The sequence below is a fragment of the Chrysochloris asiatica genome, unplaced genomic scaffold (genome assembly GCF_000296735.1).
Source record: "Chrysochloris asiatica unplaced genomic scaffold, ChrAsi1.0 scaffold00289, whole genome shotgun sequence".
Taxonomy (NCBI): Eukaryota; Metazoa; Chordata; class Mammalia; order Afrosoricida; family Chrysochloridae; genus Chrysochloris; species Chrysochloris asiatica.
The window spans coordinates 516,413-534,757 of NW_006408807.1; the positions used below are offsets into that span (position 1 = coordinate 516,413).

The following is an 18,345-nucleotide window of genomic DNA, read 5'->3' on the forward strand; positions in this document are numbered from 1 at the left end:
TCACTACCTTGAGCATTATGCTGGTTTTTTGTTTTCAATTTTGGAATAATTTCAGACTTACAGTGATTTGAACTTTTGAATAGTTTCAGACCTTATTTTAAATTTTGGAACAATTTTAGACTTACAGAAAAATTATAAAAATAATTCAAACAATTCCTGTTTACTCTTCATCCAGATTTTTCGAGAATTAACATTTGCTGTATAATTTCTTTCCAAATACTCTCATAAATACCTACTTTTTTCCTGATCTGGTTGAGAATACATTGCAGATACAGTGCTGCTTTGTTTTCTGAAAACAAGGACACTTGCTTCATAACCACAGTACAATGATGAAAACCAGGAAATTAGCATTAATGTTAGTATTTCCTAATCTACAGACCTTACTCAAATTGCACAAATTGTCCCATTAATGTCATTGTTGTTCAGTATCTCTTCATCTAGGATACTTTCTCACTCTCTCTGACTTTGATGACCTTGACACTTAAAAAAATTTTTCAACTGTTTTATTGTGAATTGAGCGAGTTTATAGAGCAGATCATTATTTTTACATTCAACAGATCATAAACTTTCTTCATTACATGATTGCAATCCAGTCCACGTACCAACAATTAGTTAATTAACACTATTTACCTGTATTCATTTCAATTATTGCATTCCTCCCTGTTGTCCTGCGTGTTTCCTCTGCCAACCTCCCTCTTGTATATTGCCTGCCGTCAGCCATGTTAATATGTGTCTACCCTCTAAGCTTGTGACTTATCCACATCCCCACCATAACCATCATAGATTGTTTCTCTTATCAAGAAAACTTTTTTTTTTTTTAACTTTTTACACCACTGGTCTCATAGAATATTTAGCCTTTTGTGACTAATTTAATTCAGCATAATGTGTTCCAGGTTTAATCATGCTATTAGGTGTTTCACAGACTCATCATTATTCTTCAAAGTTTTGTAGCATTCCACTGTATGTATGTATCAAAGTTTGTTTAACCATTCTTCTGTTGATGAGCATTTGGATAACTCCCTTGTATCTCTTGTAGACAGTATATTGAAAGATCCTGTTTTCTTACCCTTTCTACTCTCTAGGTTTCTTTATTTTATCTTAAGTTTTTATTGTGACCTGAGTGATAGTTTATATGGGAGAACATCAGTTTATATGGGAGAACATCGGCTTTACACCATTGTTTCATTGCAATGATGACAATCTCTTCCATGCATCATCATTCAACAGTATTTGCTTCCATTCCCTCTGTTTTTTGTTTTCTTTGAGGGTGGGTGAGGCATTATGCTGTTTTGAATAACTGTCTATCTAGGATCAAATTCATACAATTTTTGCTGTTTTGTGATTGATTATTTCACTCAACACATTGTCTTTCAGCCCCATCCATATTGTAGCATTTATCAAGACTTCGTTAACTCTTACTAAGTAGTAGTCCACATATGTATGTATCACATATCCCTTCAGCTGTTAATCGGCATTTAGCTTGTTTCTACCTTTTGGCATTTATGAATAGGGCCACTATGAACCTTGGTGAACGTTGTCTGCCTGAGTTTCTGCATTTAAGTCTTTGGGTAGCCAACTTAAGGGTGGAATTGCTGGGTCATATGGTAGTTATATTTTTAGGTTTTTGAGGAATTACCACACTGTTTTCCACAATGGCTGTATGTACCATTTTACTTTTCTACCAGCAACTATTATTTTCTCTTTTTGTTTTATTTTTTTCAGTCTTAGCCACCCTAAGTGAAATGGTATCTCGTGGTTTTCGTTTTCATCTTTCTGCTGGATAATGAAGAAGTCCTAGTTGCACAGTGTTTCATAGTTGCTAACCGAAAGGTTCTCAGTTTGAATGTACCAGCTGCTTTGCAGGGGAAAGGTGTAACAGTCTGTTTCTGTAAAGATTCACAGCCTTTCTAAGAAACCCTATTCTACTCTATTCTGTGGGACTGTCATGAGTTGGTATTGACTTGATGGCAACGGCATGCTGACGCATTAGCCCACAGCACCACACTAGGACTCTAAGAAGTGTGAATCCTTCTACTTTGTTTTCTTTTGACATTGCTTTAGCTATACAGGACCTGTTGTTATTCCATATAAAGTTGAGTATTTTTGCTGTTTCTGTAAAGAAGGCTCTAGGAATTTTTATCAGGATTGCATTGAATCTGTAGATCACTTTGGGGGGAGTATTGCCATCTTAACAATATGCTAAGTTTTCCAATCTGTGAACTTGGAGCATTTTCCCATTTATTTAAATCTTTAATCTCTTTCAACAGTTTTTTGATAGAGTTTTCATTTTATAAGTGTTTCCTGTCCCTGGTTAAATTTATTCCTAGATATTTTATTCTCTTAGTTGCTATTGTAAATGGAATTGCTTCTCTAATTTCGTTTTCAGATTTCTCATTGTTGATATATGGAAATCTAATGGATTTTTTTGTTGCTGACCTTGTATCTTACAACTTGGCTAAATTCATCTATTCTAGAAATTTTCTTGGACTCTGTGGGGTTTTTTATACATAGGATTATATTCACGAATAGAAGTCATTTTTATTCTTTTCCAATCTAGATACCTTTTTTTCTTTTTCTTGTCACTGTGGGTCAGAACCAACTCGACGACACTTAACAAATTATGATGTACCGTGATGTAGATTTCTCAGAATTTATCCTGCTTGGGGTTTATTGAGGTCCTTGGATCTGTAGATTTATGTCCTTTTCTAGACATTTTTTTTTTTATCATTGCTTCTTCAAATATTCTGTCTGTCCCATTCTCTATCTCCTTCTGGAATTTCCATGATGCGTATATTAGGTTGCTTCTTGTCCCAGAATTCTGTTAAACTGTACTCAGCCTTCTTGAATCTCCATTCTTGTTGCTCTTCAGTATCTTTAATTTTAATGATATTAATCTCTAATTTGCTGATTCATTCTTCTTCCTATTTAAATCTCTTGGTAAGTCCCTTTCAGTTACCATATCTTTTAAATCTTAATTATGTTTTTGCTTTATTTTCCTCATTTATTTTAGCTCTTTGTCTATGTTTTCTCTTAGTTCTTTAATTATATTTAATGTTGCTGTGTTATTTTTAGCCATTTTTAAATTATTTGGTCATCTTTAGTTGTACTTTCAAACCAATTGGACAGCACTTAACAAGTTCTTTATTCCTTTTCATGTTAATTTGGATGAACCATTGTTTCTCTGCTCTCTTTGTCTTATGATTTTTTTTGTTGGGGAATTAACAATTTTCAGGGGTGTTAACTTTCTCAGTTTTTCCAGTGTTTCGTGTTTTAACCCACAATACTCTTTAAGTAGACAAAAGGCTCAGCATTTGCTCACATTTCCTCCTCTTTTTTTTCAAACTTTTTATTGTAAATTGAGTGTAGGTTTACAGACAGGATCATCAGCTCTACATTTAACAAATCATTCACTTTGTTTCATTTTAATGATTGTATTCCCTAGATGCAACAACAGTTAGCTGCTTTCTCCTTGTTCTTCCTATTTGCACCCAGCTACTCAGCCTTTCTCAGCTTTGTCCACAGGAAAACGTTGCCCTTTTTGATTTTGAATGATTGACAATTCCATGGTGAATATACCTTTCTAGTGTTGTTGTCCCCCACCCTATAAATCTGTCTACTCCTTGGCTGAAAATTGGATTACAAGCGTTAGCAAGTTCTTTTCCAGATATAAAACGTGTTCGAGAACCATAGTCTCAGGTTCCTCCAGTCCCTTTCTGACCATTAAACTTGGTCTTTTATTATTGTATTAAATTTTGAGTTTTGTTCCACATTTTATCCCACTCTAATGTGATCCCTTTCAGAGAAGTTGGTAGTGATAGCTGGGCACCGTCTAGTTCTTCTGGTCTCAGAATCATGGGGATTGATATACACATATTCCATTAGTCCATTAGACTAATTGTTTCCAAACCTCGTCAGTTGTTATCACTCATCTTTTTTCTGCACATGGAGATACCAATTGCTGCACTGTGAATGGTTTCTCATGAGCTTTCTAGAACCCAGATGGTACTCTCACTCATGTAGGATGTAAATCTTTGTGGACTGTGTTATGCCAGTTGAGACTGTGTCCCCTGAGACTGTGGCCCTGAGCCCCTAGGCCCAGCAACTCATTCCCTTAAGATGTTTGATAATATCTAGTAAGTTTCATTTTGTTCGCAGTGTGCTCCACCACATTCATAGTTGCGTTTTCATGAAAGGTAAATATTCATGTGGCAATATCCTCTTTCAAACGCTTATATATTTGTGGGCTATGTAAATGTATATATCTAGCCCACTCTTCCTTATCCATTCAGGCTATGTCTCAACCCATATATATATATATATGTACAGAACTCTTGTTCCATGGTTGTTTATATATGACTACTTACATCTGTCCCCTTTAGCCCATGCATACCTCCCTGGGTCTCTACCTGTCTTCATCATTCTTCTGTCACCCTCCCTTTTATATATTGCCCGCCCCATTCTTGTACACTGCCCTCCCTGTCACCTGAGCCAGTGAATAACTCTTCTCTCTCCCACCTTTGGGTTGGTTTGTTTTCATATGAAAACCTTTTCTTAAATTTTTATAATAATGGTCTCATACAGTATTTGTCCTTTTGTGATTTAGTCATTTCATTCAACATAATGTCCTCCAGGTTCATTCATTTTATGAGTGTTTTGCAGCTGTATTGTTATTATTTAATGTTGCATAGTATTCTATTGTGTGTCTATGCCAAAGTTTGTTTACGCATTGTTCCATTGGTAGGCACTTAGGCTGTCGCCACCTTTTTTTGTTACATTGAATAGTGTTTAGATGAGCATCAGTGTGTATCTTATCTACTTGTTTTTCTTGTGGCTATATATACCAAGTAGAGTGTTAGCCAGGTTATAAGGTACTTCCATTTTCAGATTTCTGACGAAACATAACATTTTCCAGAATGGTTTAACCATTTCATAGCCCTACCAGCAGTGTAGGAGGGTCCTAGTCTCTCCACACTTTCGCCAGCATTTGTTGTTGTTTTTTTTTTTTTTTTTAACTTGCTGTTAATGCTAGTGTGAGATGGTAGCTCATTATTGTTTTGATTTGGTTAATGATCATGAACATTTCTTCATGTTTGTTGGCTGCCTGAGTGTCTTTCTTGGCAAAGTGTCTTTTCATGTCCAGGGCCTATTTTTAAATTGGTTGTCTTTTTCTTTTAGTAGTTTATAGTTTTTTGTAAATTTGAGATATTAGTCCCTTATCTGATATATGTTGTTGAAAAAATTTTTTTCTCAGTTTGTGGGCTCCCTTTATACTCTTGGCAATTTTTTTTGTTTTTAGGAAATCTCAGACATCTGTTTTGTCTTCTATTCCTTGTGTTTTTTTGGTAACGTTTGATAATGTATTTATGCTATGTATTAACTAGTGCCCCTAAGTTTGTCCCTGTTTCTTCATTGATGCTCTGTATTGTTCTAGGTTTTTTACATTTAAGTCTTGGGTTTCAATTTTCAGTCTTTCCCAAACACACCAGAGAACGTGCTGTGGCCATTTTTCCCTCCAGCAGACTCTACATCTCAGGCTAGATAGCATGTACTCATCAATCTATCCACAAGGGTCCAGTCCTCTCTGTCATCATTACTTATTTTCCTTTTTCTGCAACCATGTTTTTTAGTTGGAAAACCACACCCAGTGAACCGCTTCCTGGCTGAGTGTTGCCCTTCAGTTTTTGTCTGAGGATTCCTTATACGTTTTTTGGGAGCTGCTTAAATTTGAGCTTGTATTCAGAGGAAGCACTGGCTGACTCTCCTCTATTTTAGGAGGGGCGTGGCGCTATAGGTTAATGCCTCAGACTGCAAAGCCATTTGAACTGCAAGGTCAGCAGTTCAAGCTCACCTGCTGCTCCTTGGAAACCTTATACAGGGTCTCTATGGGTCAGAATCGACTTAACAACAACAGCAAGCACTTATTGAACTGAAGGATCTCCCCAGAGATCTTGCTTCTTAGTTTCATCACCCTAGTGACGTCACCTGTGGTGACTGGGAGAGCAGTCGCCATTTAGATGATAACTTCCTGATTCCAAGGTAGGGAATCTTCTGTAGGAGTTTGTATCAGTCCAGTAGATAACAATGTCCGGTTGTAGGAATGGTTGTCTTACTCTAATTAGACTCACAGAGAGATCTGCATTTTTGCTGTCAGAGTCTGTATGTTGCTTGTGGGTGTGCTGTTGTTGCCGTCAAGTCAGTTCCAACTCTTAGTGACTCTATATAGGGGTTCTCAGGAGTAGCTGGTGGGTTTGAACTGCCAACCTTGTGGTTCATAATTGAGTACTAATCCTGCAATGCCACACCAGGTGTAGCTCCACTCATTGTGAGGGGCCTTCAGAAAGTTAGTAAAGCTTCCATTTTTATTATATTTTCTGTGAACTTCTGCCCCCTCATGTACTGGTTGCTCCTTAGCACCAACTATCCACAGTCAGCAGTCCTTAGCATCCATGCGGGAACAGACAGTCCCAAACTGATCTCCAGGGGTCTGTTCTGCCCTTTCCTGATGGTTTTATAGGCCTGGGCTGTGGGGTGCACAGGGAGGCAGGTAGATGCTGACTGTGGGGGCCTTTTGTAGCAGTTTGCAACAGCCGTGTACTCAACAGTTACCAATTGGGCAAGGAGGAATTATATTCTGGCTCGATCCCCATAGAGGTCTGCCTTTTTAACAACAGAGTCCCCCCAGTAGATTGTTAGTTATGAGTTCAGTGTCTACTCAACACTCCTTCTTTTGTCATACACCGCAGCCTCAGTCAGCGATCTTCAGTGCCTGTGGGAAGTGGAGGCAGGCTAATCCTAATTGACTTCCAGGGTGGTGTGTTTTGTTGGTTTCAGAGACTGGAGCTATGAGGTATGAAGGAAGGCCAGTAGAGTACTGACTATGGGAACAGACAGACTTGTAGCAATTTACAATGCACCTGCGGCCAGTGGTGTCTAGATTGAGAAGGTCTGGCACACTCCAGATAACCCCCTCAGAAAGATCTGCCTTGTTATTTTGAGAGCTCCCCTATAAATACATTGGCTGTGATTGTAGCCTACTGTAGGTCCCTACTTCCTTGCCCATAGCAGCCTCAGTCCACAGTTCTCAGCACAGAGTAGAAGGGGAAGTGAACAGACCTGAACTGATTTCCTGTGAGGTCTCTCCTGATGGTTTCAGTGGCCTGAGCTGTGGGGAGGCAGGTAGAGTGCTGACTCTACTTACTGCACAGTCTTTGTGTTGCAATTCATAGTAGACTTGAACAGACTGTGTTCAAGTGGAGGATATGGCTAGCACACTCAATCCAGATGGACCTACACAGGGCCTGCCTTGTTGATTTTAGAGTAGAATCTTTGTACAACCAGGGGCTGTGGTGGTTAGGAAGGCAGGCTCCTTTCATGGTGTCACTTCTCCAGTTCACAGTAGGTGAGCACTCCCTGGGCTAGGGGAAGCAAGAAACATGGGAGAATTGACTTTCCTACCTTGTGCAGCTCATTGTTGCATTGATTTTTTTCCTGTCTGCATTTCCCCACTTCTCTCTTCTCCCTAAATTAGAGGCCCTTAAAGCCGAGTACCATTTCCTTATACATTTTGTTGTATTTGTGGGAGAGGGTCAAACATAATGGTTTGTTTATGCTACTATTCCACCTAGTATACATATGATTTTTGAGTTGTTATTATTTGTGACTGAGAACTGTGAACTTCTCCTTACTTGCCAAGTTTTCATGGGAACTCTACCACCATTTTTCCTAACAGTTCCTGACATATATTGCATTGCCTAAGAGTTTTGTGCCTTTTTAGTTTGTTCTTTGGTTTGAATCAAATAGATTATTTCTGGCTGGCTGATTAATTTGGATTTTTTTTTGTCACTGCCTTAAAAAAAAAAATAATAAACTTTAAAAAAGGGAGGTCCTTAATGCTCTAAAATTATTTACTATGTATTGGTACTTCATTTATTTTGATTCTCTCAAATCTGTTATTCTTTGAATGTTAAGTACTTTTTCTTCTCTAAGCTCCTGGAACACAGTAATTTCTCCTTCCAGCTAAGGCACATACTTAACAGCAGACAAACTGTTTATCATTTAAGTCCAAGATTTAGCTGTGTTAACGCCAAAGAACATGTCAGTGATTTTCTTTTTTGTCTTAACCATATAAATATATATCCATTCATTAGTTTTTCCTACAGAGTTAAGGTTCTTCTTTGAGAAGAAATCTACAAATTTGAATTTAGGTTTCTGTAATTGTATAACCAGTACCCATTATACTTTTTTTGGGGCTTCTTAATTCATTTTACAAAACATTACCAAAAATTACTGGAATCAAATATTACTGTAGAGCTGTTTATAGCTTTATTTATGAAGAACTTACTATTTTATAGAAGGAGGTTCCTGATGTAAGGATATTATTTTAAATTAACCTTTTGTTACATTCCAATACTAGGCTTGGTTTTTTTGTTTTTTTGTTTAAGTTTTTATTGTGAATTAAGTGAAAGCTTACAGGGCAGATCATCAGTTTTACATTCAACAAATCATATACTTTGTTTCATAATCCCCCTCATGTACTATCAGTTAACGATATTTCTCTATTATTCATTGTAGCTCTTTTTTTAAAAAAAACAACACTCAGGCATATTTAATAATTTATACTACCAAAGGGCACATTCTACAAGTCTGCTTCTCAGTCCCTCTCTTCCCGTGAACCTAGAGTCCTCAGCTGCTCCCTCTCTCCATGTCCCCATCTCTGCCTCCATCTCTGGTGTCGCTGCTTTCCTGGATAAGGTCTCACATTCCGCTTGTGCTCTTCTCCCTTGATGGTCCTAGGGACCTTTGTTTCTGGTTTTTAAAATTAACTACTCCCCAGTTTTTGTTACAAAACTTCTACCTTTACAATTGTGACAGTCGCAATTAGTCATGATAACAATTACTCACTATTGAATCATAAGAATCTTATCCCCATCTCTTTTTACCAGACCCATCTAGGCAAGATGAAAACTATACAGTAGGGACGCTGTCTTCTCCCACACACTCTTAAACTAAACTCTTAGAACCTTGTAAGACAGTCACTTCATGACTTTATCGCCCTCCTTCATTTCAGGTAGCTAATGTTCAAATTGTCCGTCCCCATACACAGAGAGGATAGCTTTAATACTTGACATAAAGACTCCTTCCCTCTTAGTTGGTATTTTGAACTACTACATCCATGAGTATAGGTTAAGTTCATCAAATTGTAGCACTTGACACTCGTTTCCTTTAGAAAACATGATTTTGATGGGGGTTTTTTTTATCTTCCTCTATTCGAGTTCTGATTATCAAGCCATCGAGGCTAGGTCAAATGGGTGCCATATAAGTTTGCATGTTCTTGTGGGCTTGATATTTCTTAACTAGCCATTGTCAGACCTGTTTACTGAATGTATATGATCTTTTTGAAATTAAAATTTATATTTGAGTGTGCCTTTTATTGTTTTTTGTAGAACCTACTGGGTTGGTGACATTTACAAGACAGAGTCTTGAAGATTTTCCAGATTGGGAAAGGTAATGACCGTAAAAATAATCCTAGAAATTTAGAGATGAAGGACTGTTTTACTGTGAGGATTTTATTTATTGCCCTTTAGAATATGGTTTCTGTATCTCTAGTTTATCTGGTACCATGAAATTCTTTCTTACAAATAATTTATTGATAGGTTAATAGAAATCTGTCAATAAATGGTTAGAAATGTCATTCTTCAACCCTTTCTTTTCTGCCCTTTTGCTGTTGTTCAATCTTCTGAAACAAAATCCCATTAAAATTAGGAGTTTAGTATGTGAAGATATTAATATTAAATGGAAAGTTAGTATTTCTTATTTCTTCATTGTTTTAAACCTGCAAATACTGAGAATAATAACCATTTTGGTTTAATTCAAATTTCTAAGATTCTTAGTGTTTTGAAATGATGCGTTTTCGAATTTAGAGCTAATTTCCCATCATTTTAAAGATATTGGTTGGATTGGAGTTTTGCTAGAAATGTATTTAGACTCATTAAAACCAGGAAGGGAAGAAATTCCAGTGAGTGAATAGTGCTTTCCTAGCTAACCTCCTAATTGTTGTTGTTGTTAAGTGCTATTGAGTTGGTTGTGACTCATAGCGACCCTGTATAAGGTTTCCAAGGAGCCGGCTAGTAGAACCACTGACATGTGATTAGTAGTCCAGTGCTTACCTTACAATGTCACACTCCCCCCTCCCCAAATAATTAACATTACACTTGGTATGAATTCCAAAAGTTAGATTAGATTTCATCTGTTATATTCAATTACAATACATACTTTTTATCTAGTAGGTAAGCAGAGAAGTAAAATCTAATACCAAAAAGTCACCATTAAACTATATTAATGAAATGAAACTTTTAAAATTTAACTGTTTGGCAGTTAAAAAAGGAATATAGTGAGCCTTCTGATTTTCCTTTGGATACTCTGTTCATCTGTAACCCTTATTAATAATATAAAGTAACATAGGTCAGAATCTCTATGACATTATTATCACAAAGCACCCCTCTCCCCTTATCAAACACACATTTACACATTAATCAAATTGTTGAAAAGAGAGACCTTCTGAGAGTCATGTATGGTTTATTGCCAAAGTTCTCTGTAGTTTTACTTAGGTTACCTACTCTAACATAATGATAAAATGTCATTGATACTGCTTTCTATTTTGAGAAGTTTTTCATCTATCCCAAAGAGAAGTAACTGTCATCTCATATAGGGGAAAGACAGCTTTTGAAGATGTTTATGATCTTAATTTAAAACTTTAAATATAAATTGTTGTTGTTGTGAAGTGCTGCTGTGTCGGTTCTGACTCATAGTGACCTGTCTAGGGTTTCCAAGGAGTGGCTGGTGGGTTTGAACCGCCAACCTTACTGTTCAGACGGACCTTGCATTATCCTGCAGTGCTTCACCAGAACTATTACATATATATGTATAAAATTTATTTTTAGAATTTTAATATAAACCATATAAAAAATATTACTTTGCTATTTTAGTAAGAAAAAACTTAGGATCTACATAAAAAATGTTAATAGGCATCTAATTCTGATGTTTTATATTTGTGTGGTTTCAGTTGTTCTTTTACTGTCATGTGTACTTTCGTATTTTTCTGTAATGAGCTAATTGTCGTAAACCCATAAATATGGAAATCTCTTTTTCAATTGTAGATGTGCAAAGCCCTTGACTCGATTACATGTTACGTATGAAGGTACTATAGAAGGAAATGGTCAAGGCATGCTCCAGGTAGGTGAATCATTCATAGCAGTGTGTGTCCTTGGGACTTTCTTGTGTCAGGCTTCTTGCAGCAGAGAAAATTTGAAAAGCTGTTTGCTTATCTCTAAACTCATTTAATGGGGAGAAGCATAATAGGAGGATGGGGAAAGACACCAAACAAATCATTTTGACAGCTCAGTAATGTCATTATTTGCCATTGCACGCTCTCAGTTTTCATATGTGCGTCTTTAAAAAACCTTTGACAGAAAATCCCAAGATCTGGACAGCATCAGGCCTCTTGGTTCAGACACTAATTGTAGGTTGTCAGGGGAGGAAGTTCCCAGTGTATGGTCTTGACAGGCTGTCACCAGACAGTTTTGTTATTTTTCTTTAAAGGTTTTTACTCTATCCCAAATGATGACCAACTATGAGAGGTTTTTCTGCCACAAACAGCCTTATTTAGGTCTAGGAGTCAGACATTTTAAACTGATAGATAAGAAAGGCATCACCCTTTTATATAATAGTTTGACTTAGGCATGTGAGCCAACTATGCTTGTTAAAAGTCTTTTCCCACTTTTAGAGTAGGTAATTTTGTCTGCCTGTCATTTTTTTCTATGATTTTGTGTTACTACCTTAACTTAAAAAACAAGCTTTAAAACAGAACTTAACAAGTAAACACTTTATCTAGCTTTTTAAAAAATGCTGCAACACCTAACCTGAGCACATGTTTTCCTTTTATTGTGATCCTTGTGTTTTTTTAATGCATTAATTAAGACTAATTAGAGTCCTGGTGTGGTGCTGTGGGTTAATGCAACAGACTGTAAAGTCGTTTGAACTGCAGGGTCGTGATTTGAGGTCACCAGCCGCTCCTCAGAAACCATATACAGGGTCACTATGAGTCGAAACCAACGTGATGGCACCTAAGAGCAACAAATATTAGAGACCAAAAAACACTCTTTATAGTGTTAAAGAGCAAAATTGTCACTTTGAAGACAAAAGTGCGCCTGGCCCAAGCTGCGATATTTTCAATCAGCTTATGTTCATGTAAAAGTTGGACAATAAATAAAGAAGACTGTAGAAGAGTTGCTGCATTTGAAATTTGGTGTTGGCTAAGAATAGAGCTCTGGTAGCATAGTGGTTATGAATTGGACTGTGAATCTTATGGTTAGCGGTTCGAAACTACTAGCTGCTCTGCAGGAGAAAGATGAGGCTTTCTACTCCTGTAAAGATTTACACCCTCGGAAACCCTGTCGCTATGGGTCAGAACTGACTCGATGGCACTTAACAACAACCACAAGAATATTAAAAGTACCATGGGCTTCCAGAAAAACAAGCAAATCTGTGTTGGATGAAATACAGCCAGACTATTGCTTCAAAGACTTCCTCGTTCATACTTTGGACGTGTTCTCAAGAAGTACTGGTCCCTGGATAAAGCCGTCCTGCTTGGTAAATCAGATGGTCAGTGAAAAGAGGAAGACCCTCAGTGGGATCAGTTGACACAGTGAGCTCAGACATAGCAACAATTTTGAGGCTGGCACGGGACCAGACAGTTTCATTCTGTTGTGTATATTGTCGTTTTGAGTGGGAACCGACTCAACGGTACGTAACAACACTTAAAGACAAAAGGAAGCCCTCATGGGGCATTGGCTGCTAATCAGAAGGTCAGCAGTTTAAACCCACCAACCTCTCTATAGGATAAAGATGTAACAGTCTGCTTCTGGAAAGCTTTCCACCCTTTGGAATCATAACGGGAAGTTCTAAACTGTCCCATGGAGTTGCTGTGAGTTAGAATCCGCTCAACAGTAGTTGTTTGGTTTTAGTAATCAGAGACAAAATGTTTGTATTTTTCTTTCTTCCATTTGTAATTTTTATTGGAAAAGCTTGCACAACATCTCATTTTTCTTGGGGATAGGTCTTTATTTGATTTGGTGCTGTAGGATAAGCACTGGACTGCTAACATCAAGGTCACCAGTTCAAACCCACAGCTGCTCCTGAGAAAGATTGTACAGGGTCACTATGAGTCAGAACCAACTCTGTGGCACTTAACAACAACGTCAGGTCAGTAGCTAGAGAAAGCAATTGTCTGAGAATAGGTTGACTTGTTTGAATATATACTTAATATTCATTATAACATGTCTAGAATGAATTGTGTAACTTGACTAGTTACTAAATATTTATGCTCCAAGTGTCTAATGAATTGGATTCCTTTTTAGCATACCTTTTATTTAGACATGTGTGTAATTAAAATCTTCAGCGAAACAAAGCATATTTTAAATCACCTTTTCCCACTGACTGTTGGAACTCATAAAGAAAATACGTAGAAAACCTTAAGTAATAATGTTCTGTACTATTTGAAGATAAAGAAGAGTACCTTTACTATATATATATTTTTTAATCTTGAAATATACTTCAAAATTGATCCAAATGAATATCAAATTTCCTCGCATAATTTTTTGATGAGGTGTTTTTCTACATTAGAGTCATGGATTAACTAAGGGAATCTTAATACACAGCACTGAACTTAAAGCACTGAACACTAATGAAGTGAAGACTAGATGAATTGAAGAAACCAATAAAAGCTCTTTGCAAAAATATATGACAACAAATTATGCAATCATTAGATAACTCACTTCATCACAGTTACTAAAATAACAGAAAAGACCAAAATAGGTGTCACAAGAGCCTCTGAAGTTTGCTCTTTATTGAAGCATAACTCAAGCAAATGGGAGAAATGATGGCATGAAAGAACTGAACAGATGATTTCAAAATGCCTTGAGAAGACAAAAGTAAAACATTATAATGGAATGTACAGAGACCTGGAGTTAGAAAACCAAATGAGAACAACACGTTCTGCATTTCTCAAGCTGAAAGTAAAGGGGGGCGTAAATTTCAAACCTCAAATTGCTACACTGAAGGATTCTGTGGGCAAAATATTGAATGATGCAAGAAGCAGCAAAAGATGGAAACAATGTACAGTCACGATACCAAAAGTCCTGGTATCCTGGAGTTCCTGTGTGGTTCTGCGGTTAATGTGCTGGATTTCAAGGTCAGTTTGAACTGCAAGGTCAGCGGTTCAAGCTCACCAGATGCTCCTTGGAAACCCTATACAGGGTCGCTATGAGTAGGAACTGACCTGATGGCACATATTAGTAACAACAATATACCAAAAGTCAGTGTTCAACCATGTCAAGAGTTAGCACATGATGAAGTGCCAATGGAATTGAAGGAAGAAATCCAAGCTGCACTTAAAAGCATTAGTGAAAAATGAGTCTCCAGGAATTAATGGAATACCAATTGAGATGTTTCAACAAACTGATGCAACTTTAGAAGCACTCACTCATCTGTGTGAAAGAGTGGAAGACAACAACCTGACCAATCAACTGAAAGAGATCCATATTTGTGTTCATTTTAAGAACAGCTGGTCCAGTATGATGCAGAAATTATTGAACAATGTCATTAATATCATATGCAAGTTAAATTTTGCTGACGATAATTCAAAAGTAGTTATAGCACTACATTGACACAGAACTGCTAGAAATTCAAGCCAGAAGGTAAGGAATGAGTGTGATAGTCATTGCTGGTGTCAGGTGGATTGCAACTGAAAAGACAGAATACTAGAAGGGTGTTTATCTTTGATTTATTGAATATACAAGGACATTCAACTATGTGGATTATAACATTGTGTTTCTCTGCTATTCATAAGGTTTTCAGTGACTAAATATTCGGAAGTGGTTCATCACTCCTTCTTCCTAGTCTGTCTTCGTCTGGAAGCTCATCTGAAACCTGTCCACCATGGGTGACCCTGCTCGTATTTAAAATACCAGTGGCATAGCTTTCAGAATCACAGCAAATCAAAAGCCACCACAGTATGACAAACAAAAATCCTCACCATTGGACCAATAAACATTTTTATCAATGGAGAAAAGATTGAAGTTTTCAAGGACTTCATTCTTCTTGGATCAACTATCAACACTCATGGAAGCAACAGTCAAGAAATCACACGATTGATTGAATCACACATTGGGCAAATCTGCTGCACAAGACCTTTTTAAAGTGTTGAAGAGCAAAGACGTCAGCTTGAGGACTAAGGTGTGCCTGACCCAAGCCATGGTATTTTCATTAACCTCATATGCATGCGAAAACTGGACAGTGAAGAAGGAAGACCATAGAAGAATTGATGCTTTTGATTTCTGGTGTTGGAGGAGAATAATGAAAGTGCCATGGGCTGCCAAAAGAACCAATAGATCCATTTTGGAAGAAGTGCAGCCAGAGTGCTCCTTGGAGGCCAAGATGACCAAACTTAGTCTCTCATACTTCAGACATATTGTCAGGCGGAACCAGTCACTAGAGAAGGATATCATGTTTGGTAAGGTGGAGGGTCAGAGTAGAGGAAGACCCCCAGTGAGATGGATTGGCCAAGTGGCAGCATCGATGGAAGCAAGCGTGGCAACAGTAGTAAGGTTGGCCCAGGATCAGGCAGTGTTTCATTCTGCTGTGCATAAGGTCGCTATGAGTTGGTACTGACTCGATTATATTTAACGACAAATGGTAACATTGTGGAGGATGGGAATTTCATAACACTTAGTTTTGCTCATGCAGAATTTGTGCATAAACGAAATGACAATTGCTCAGATAAAACAAGGGAATATTTCCTAGTTTGAAATCAGGAAAGGTGTGAGTCAGGGTTGTATTCTTTCACCATTCTTATTCAGTCAATATGCTGAGCAAACAATCAGTGAAGCTGCACTATGTAAAGAATGTGGCATCAGGATAGGAGGAAGAGTCATTGAACTTGTGATATGCAGATGATGCAACCTTGCTTGCTGAAAGGGAAGAGAACTTCAAACATTTACTTGCAGATCAAAAATTAAAACCTTCGTTATCCATTATACCTCAACATAAAACAAAAATCCGTACAATTGGACCAAAAAGCAACATCATGATAAATGTAGAAAATAATGAAGTTATCAGTGATTTCATTTACCTTAATCTACAACCAATGCCCATATAGGCAGCATTAAAAAAATCAAATAACCTATTGTATTGAGCATATCTGCTGCAAAAGACCTTGTTGAAGTTTAAAAAGTAAAGATGACATTTTGAAGACTAAGGTGTGTCTGGTGCAAGCCATGTATTGAATCACCTAATTTGCATGCACGAACTGGACAGTGAACAAAGAAGACTGAAGGATTGATATTGTTGTTCAAGAACATTGAGTGTACCATGGATTTTCCAAAGAACAAACTAATCTGTTTTTGAAGATGTATAAATAAAATACTTCTTGAAAGCAAGGACCGCCAGACTTTGCGTCACGTACTTTGGATATGTTATCAGGAGAGACCAGTCCTGGAGAGAAGGATGTGATGCTTAGTAAAGTAGAGTTTTAGGGAAAAAGGAGGAAGACCCTCCAACAAGATGAATTAGTATAGTGGCTGCATCAGTGTCTCAAACATAGCTACATTGTGAGGGTCGCTCTGAGTCAGTAACTACTGGACAGCACATAACAGCAACCCTGCACCACAGGAATACTGACTAACCTTTTATTATTCTCTAAGTTAACACAGAAATACTTAGTAACATTCAAGGCTGAGATTCTCCCCACTTCCCTGAAAACCTCAATAGATGAAATGTGAAACCTCAATAGATTAAAAGACCATAAATGCTGCTAGTACTAATAATTGTTGTTCTCCCCATGCCATGCGTCCCCAGGAGATTAAGGAATATTGTTTTGCAGTGCTACAAAGTTCTTTGTATGACATGTAAATTACATTAATGCTCTACGGTAGCAATAAGACGTCTCTTAAGAATGTTACATTTCTTTCTTTTCATCAAGTTATAATTCACAAACTGAATAATCTGAATAAGTAGCTTTTAGTGATTTAGAAAATGACTGATTAAAAAATATATACAAGTACTTACATGCTTGTTTTCTTATACCAGAACTAGTTTCTCACCTGTAATAGAGACTCTTTTATTTGGTAGAAGCTGTGATTTTCTAAAAGACTCCTACTTTTAGAGGAATATTAGTTAAGTGTATCTATTTTACACCCACCTTTCAAGTACTATGCATTGGTCTTTTATTCAGAGTGAATAGTACTTCACACATTGAATGTATTTCATTGATCATTGCCAAATAATACACAAGTTGGATAGAGATTACCTTGTAATTAGTTCTATATACCTTACTCCAATACAATTTAAGTTTAGCCCATCCCAAACCCTCTCTGTTTTTCATTTGTATTCACAGTATCCTATTTCTAGGTATTTAGTCTTTCTCTCAGTTTTCTTGTGTTATCCATTTTTAGTCTTTGTTAAAATTTCCTCTCTTCACTCCCAAATTTGAGATCCTAGTGTTGTTACTGTTAAGTGCGGTTGAGTCCGTTTGGACCCATAATGAGCCTGTGTAGGGTTTAAACAGTCTAGTGCTGACCCTGCAGTGTACCACACTAAAAGTCGGCTAGATCCTAGTAGTACTTGTCTTTTCAGCAGTTACCTAACCAGTTTTTCTGCTTTTAGTCTTATGATTTTCTTGTCCATTCTTTATGCTCTATCACAAATTATCTTCCGGTAACATAGATCTGATTGTTATTTTCCTTTTTGGAGTCTTCTCTAGAACCTTCAGAGCTAAGTGAAAATTCTTGAGCATAGCATTCTAAACCCCAGACCACTCTTCCCACCTGTCATGGATAAAATTGTTTCCCCCCAAAATATGTGTCAACTTGGCATTAGTTTCAGTGATTTGACAGGTTATGATGTGATTATCTTGTTGTCATCTTATGTGATAAGCCAATCAGTTGTAAGACAATAGGTTGCAATGCAACACCCTTCCTTAGATCTAAGCCCTGGTCCAATATAAAAGGAGTTTCCTGGGGTGTGACTTGCATCACCTTTTAGCTTACAAAAGATGAAGAAGAGAAGTGAACAGAGATTTGACAAACTTGATGAAGTTAAAAGATAATGGCATTTTCCACACCTTGTTTGAAGCTCCCCCCCCCCTTGTGTATAGTTGTCGTGCACATGTGTATAGTTTAACTCATCTGGTAGAGTAAACTAAAGCAAACATGGAAATTATTTCTTATTTATTGTCTCATGGTGCATACAAAGTGTCACACACATTGTCATACTTGGGAAGTTTAAGGTGAC

The 18,345-nt window shown here is 37.1% G+C and overlaps 1 protein-coding gene across 4 annotated transcripts in view; it reads left to right on the top strand.

The window, feature by feature from the left end:
* PARG (poly (ADP-ribose) glycohydrolase) overlaps window positions 1-18,345 on the top strand; it is a 244,861-nt gene that overhangs the window by 141,609 nt on the left and 84,907 nt on the right. For all 4 annotated transcript variants that reach the window (XM_006874599.1, XM_006874597.1, XM_006874600.1 and 1 more), the window contains 2 exons: window positions 9,444-9,504; window positions 11,157-11,232. In XM_006874599.1, coding sequence (XP_006874661.1) covers window positions 9,444-9,504; window positions 11,157-11,232 — 137 coding nt within the window. The remainder of the gene's footprint in view (window positions 1-9,443; window positions 9,505-11,156; window positions 11,233-18,345) is intronic.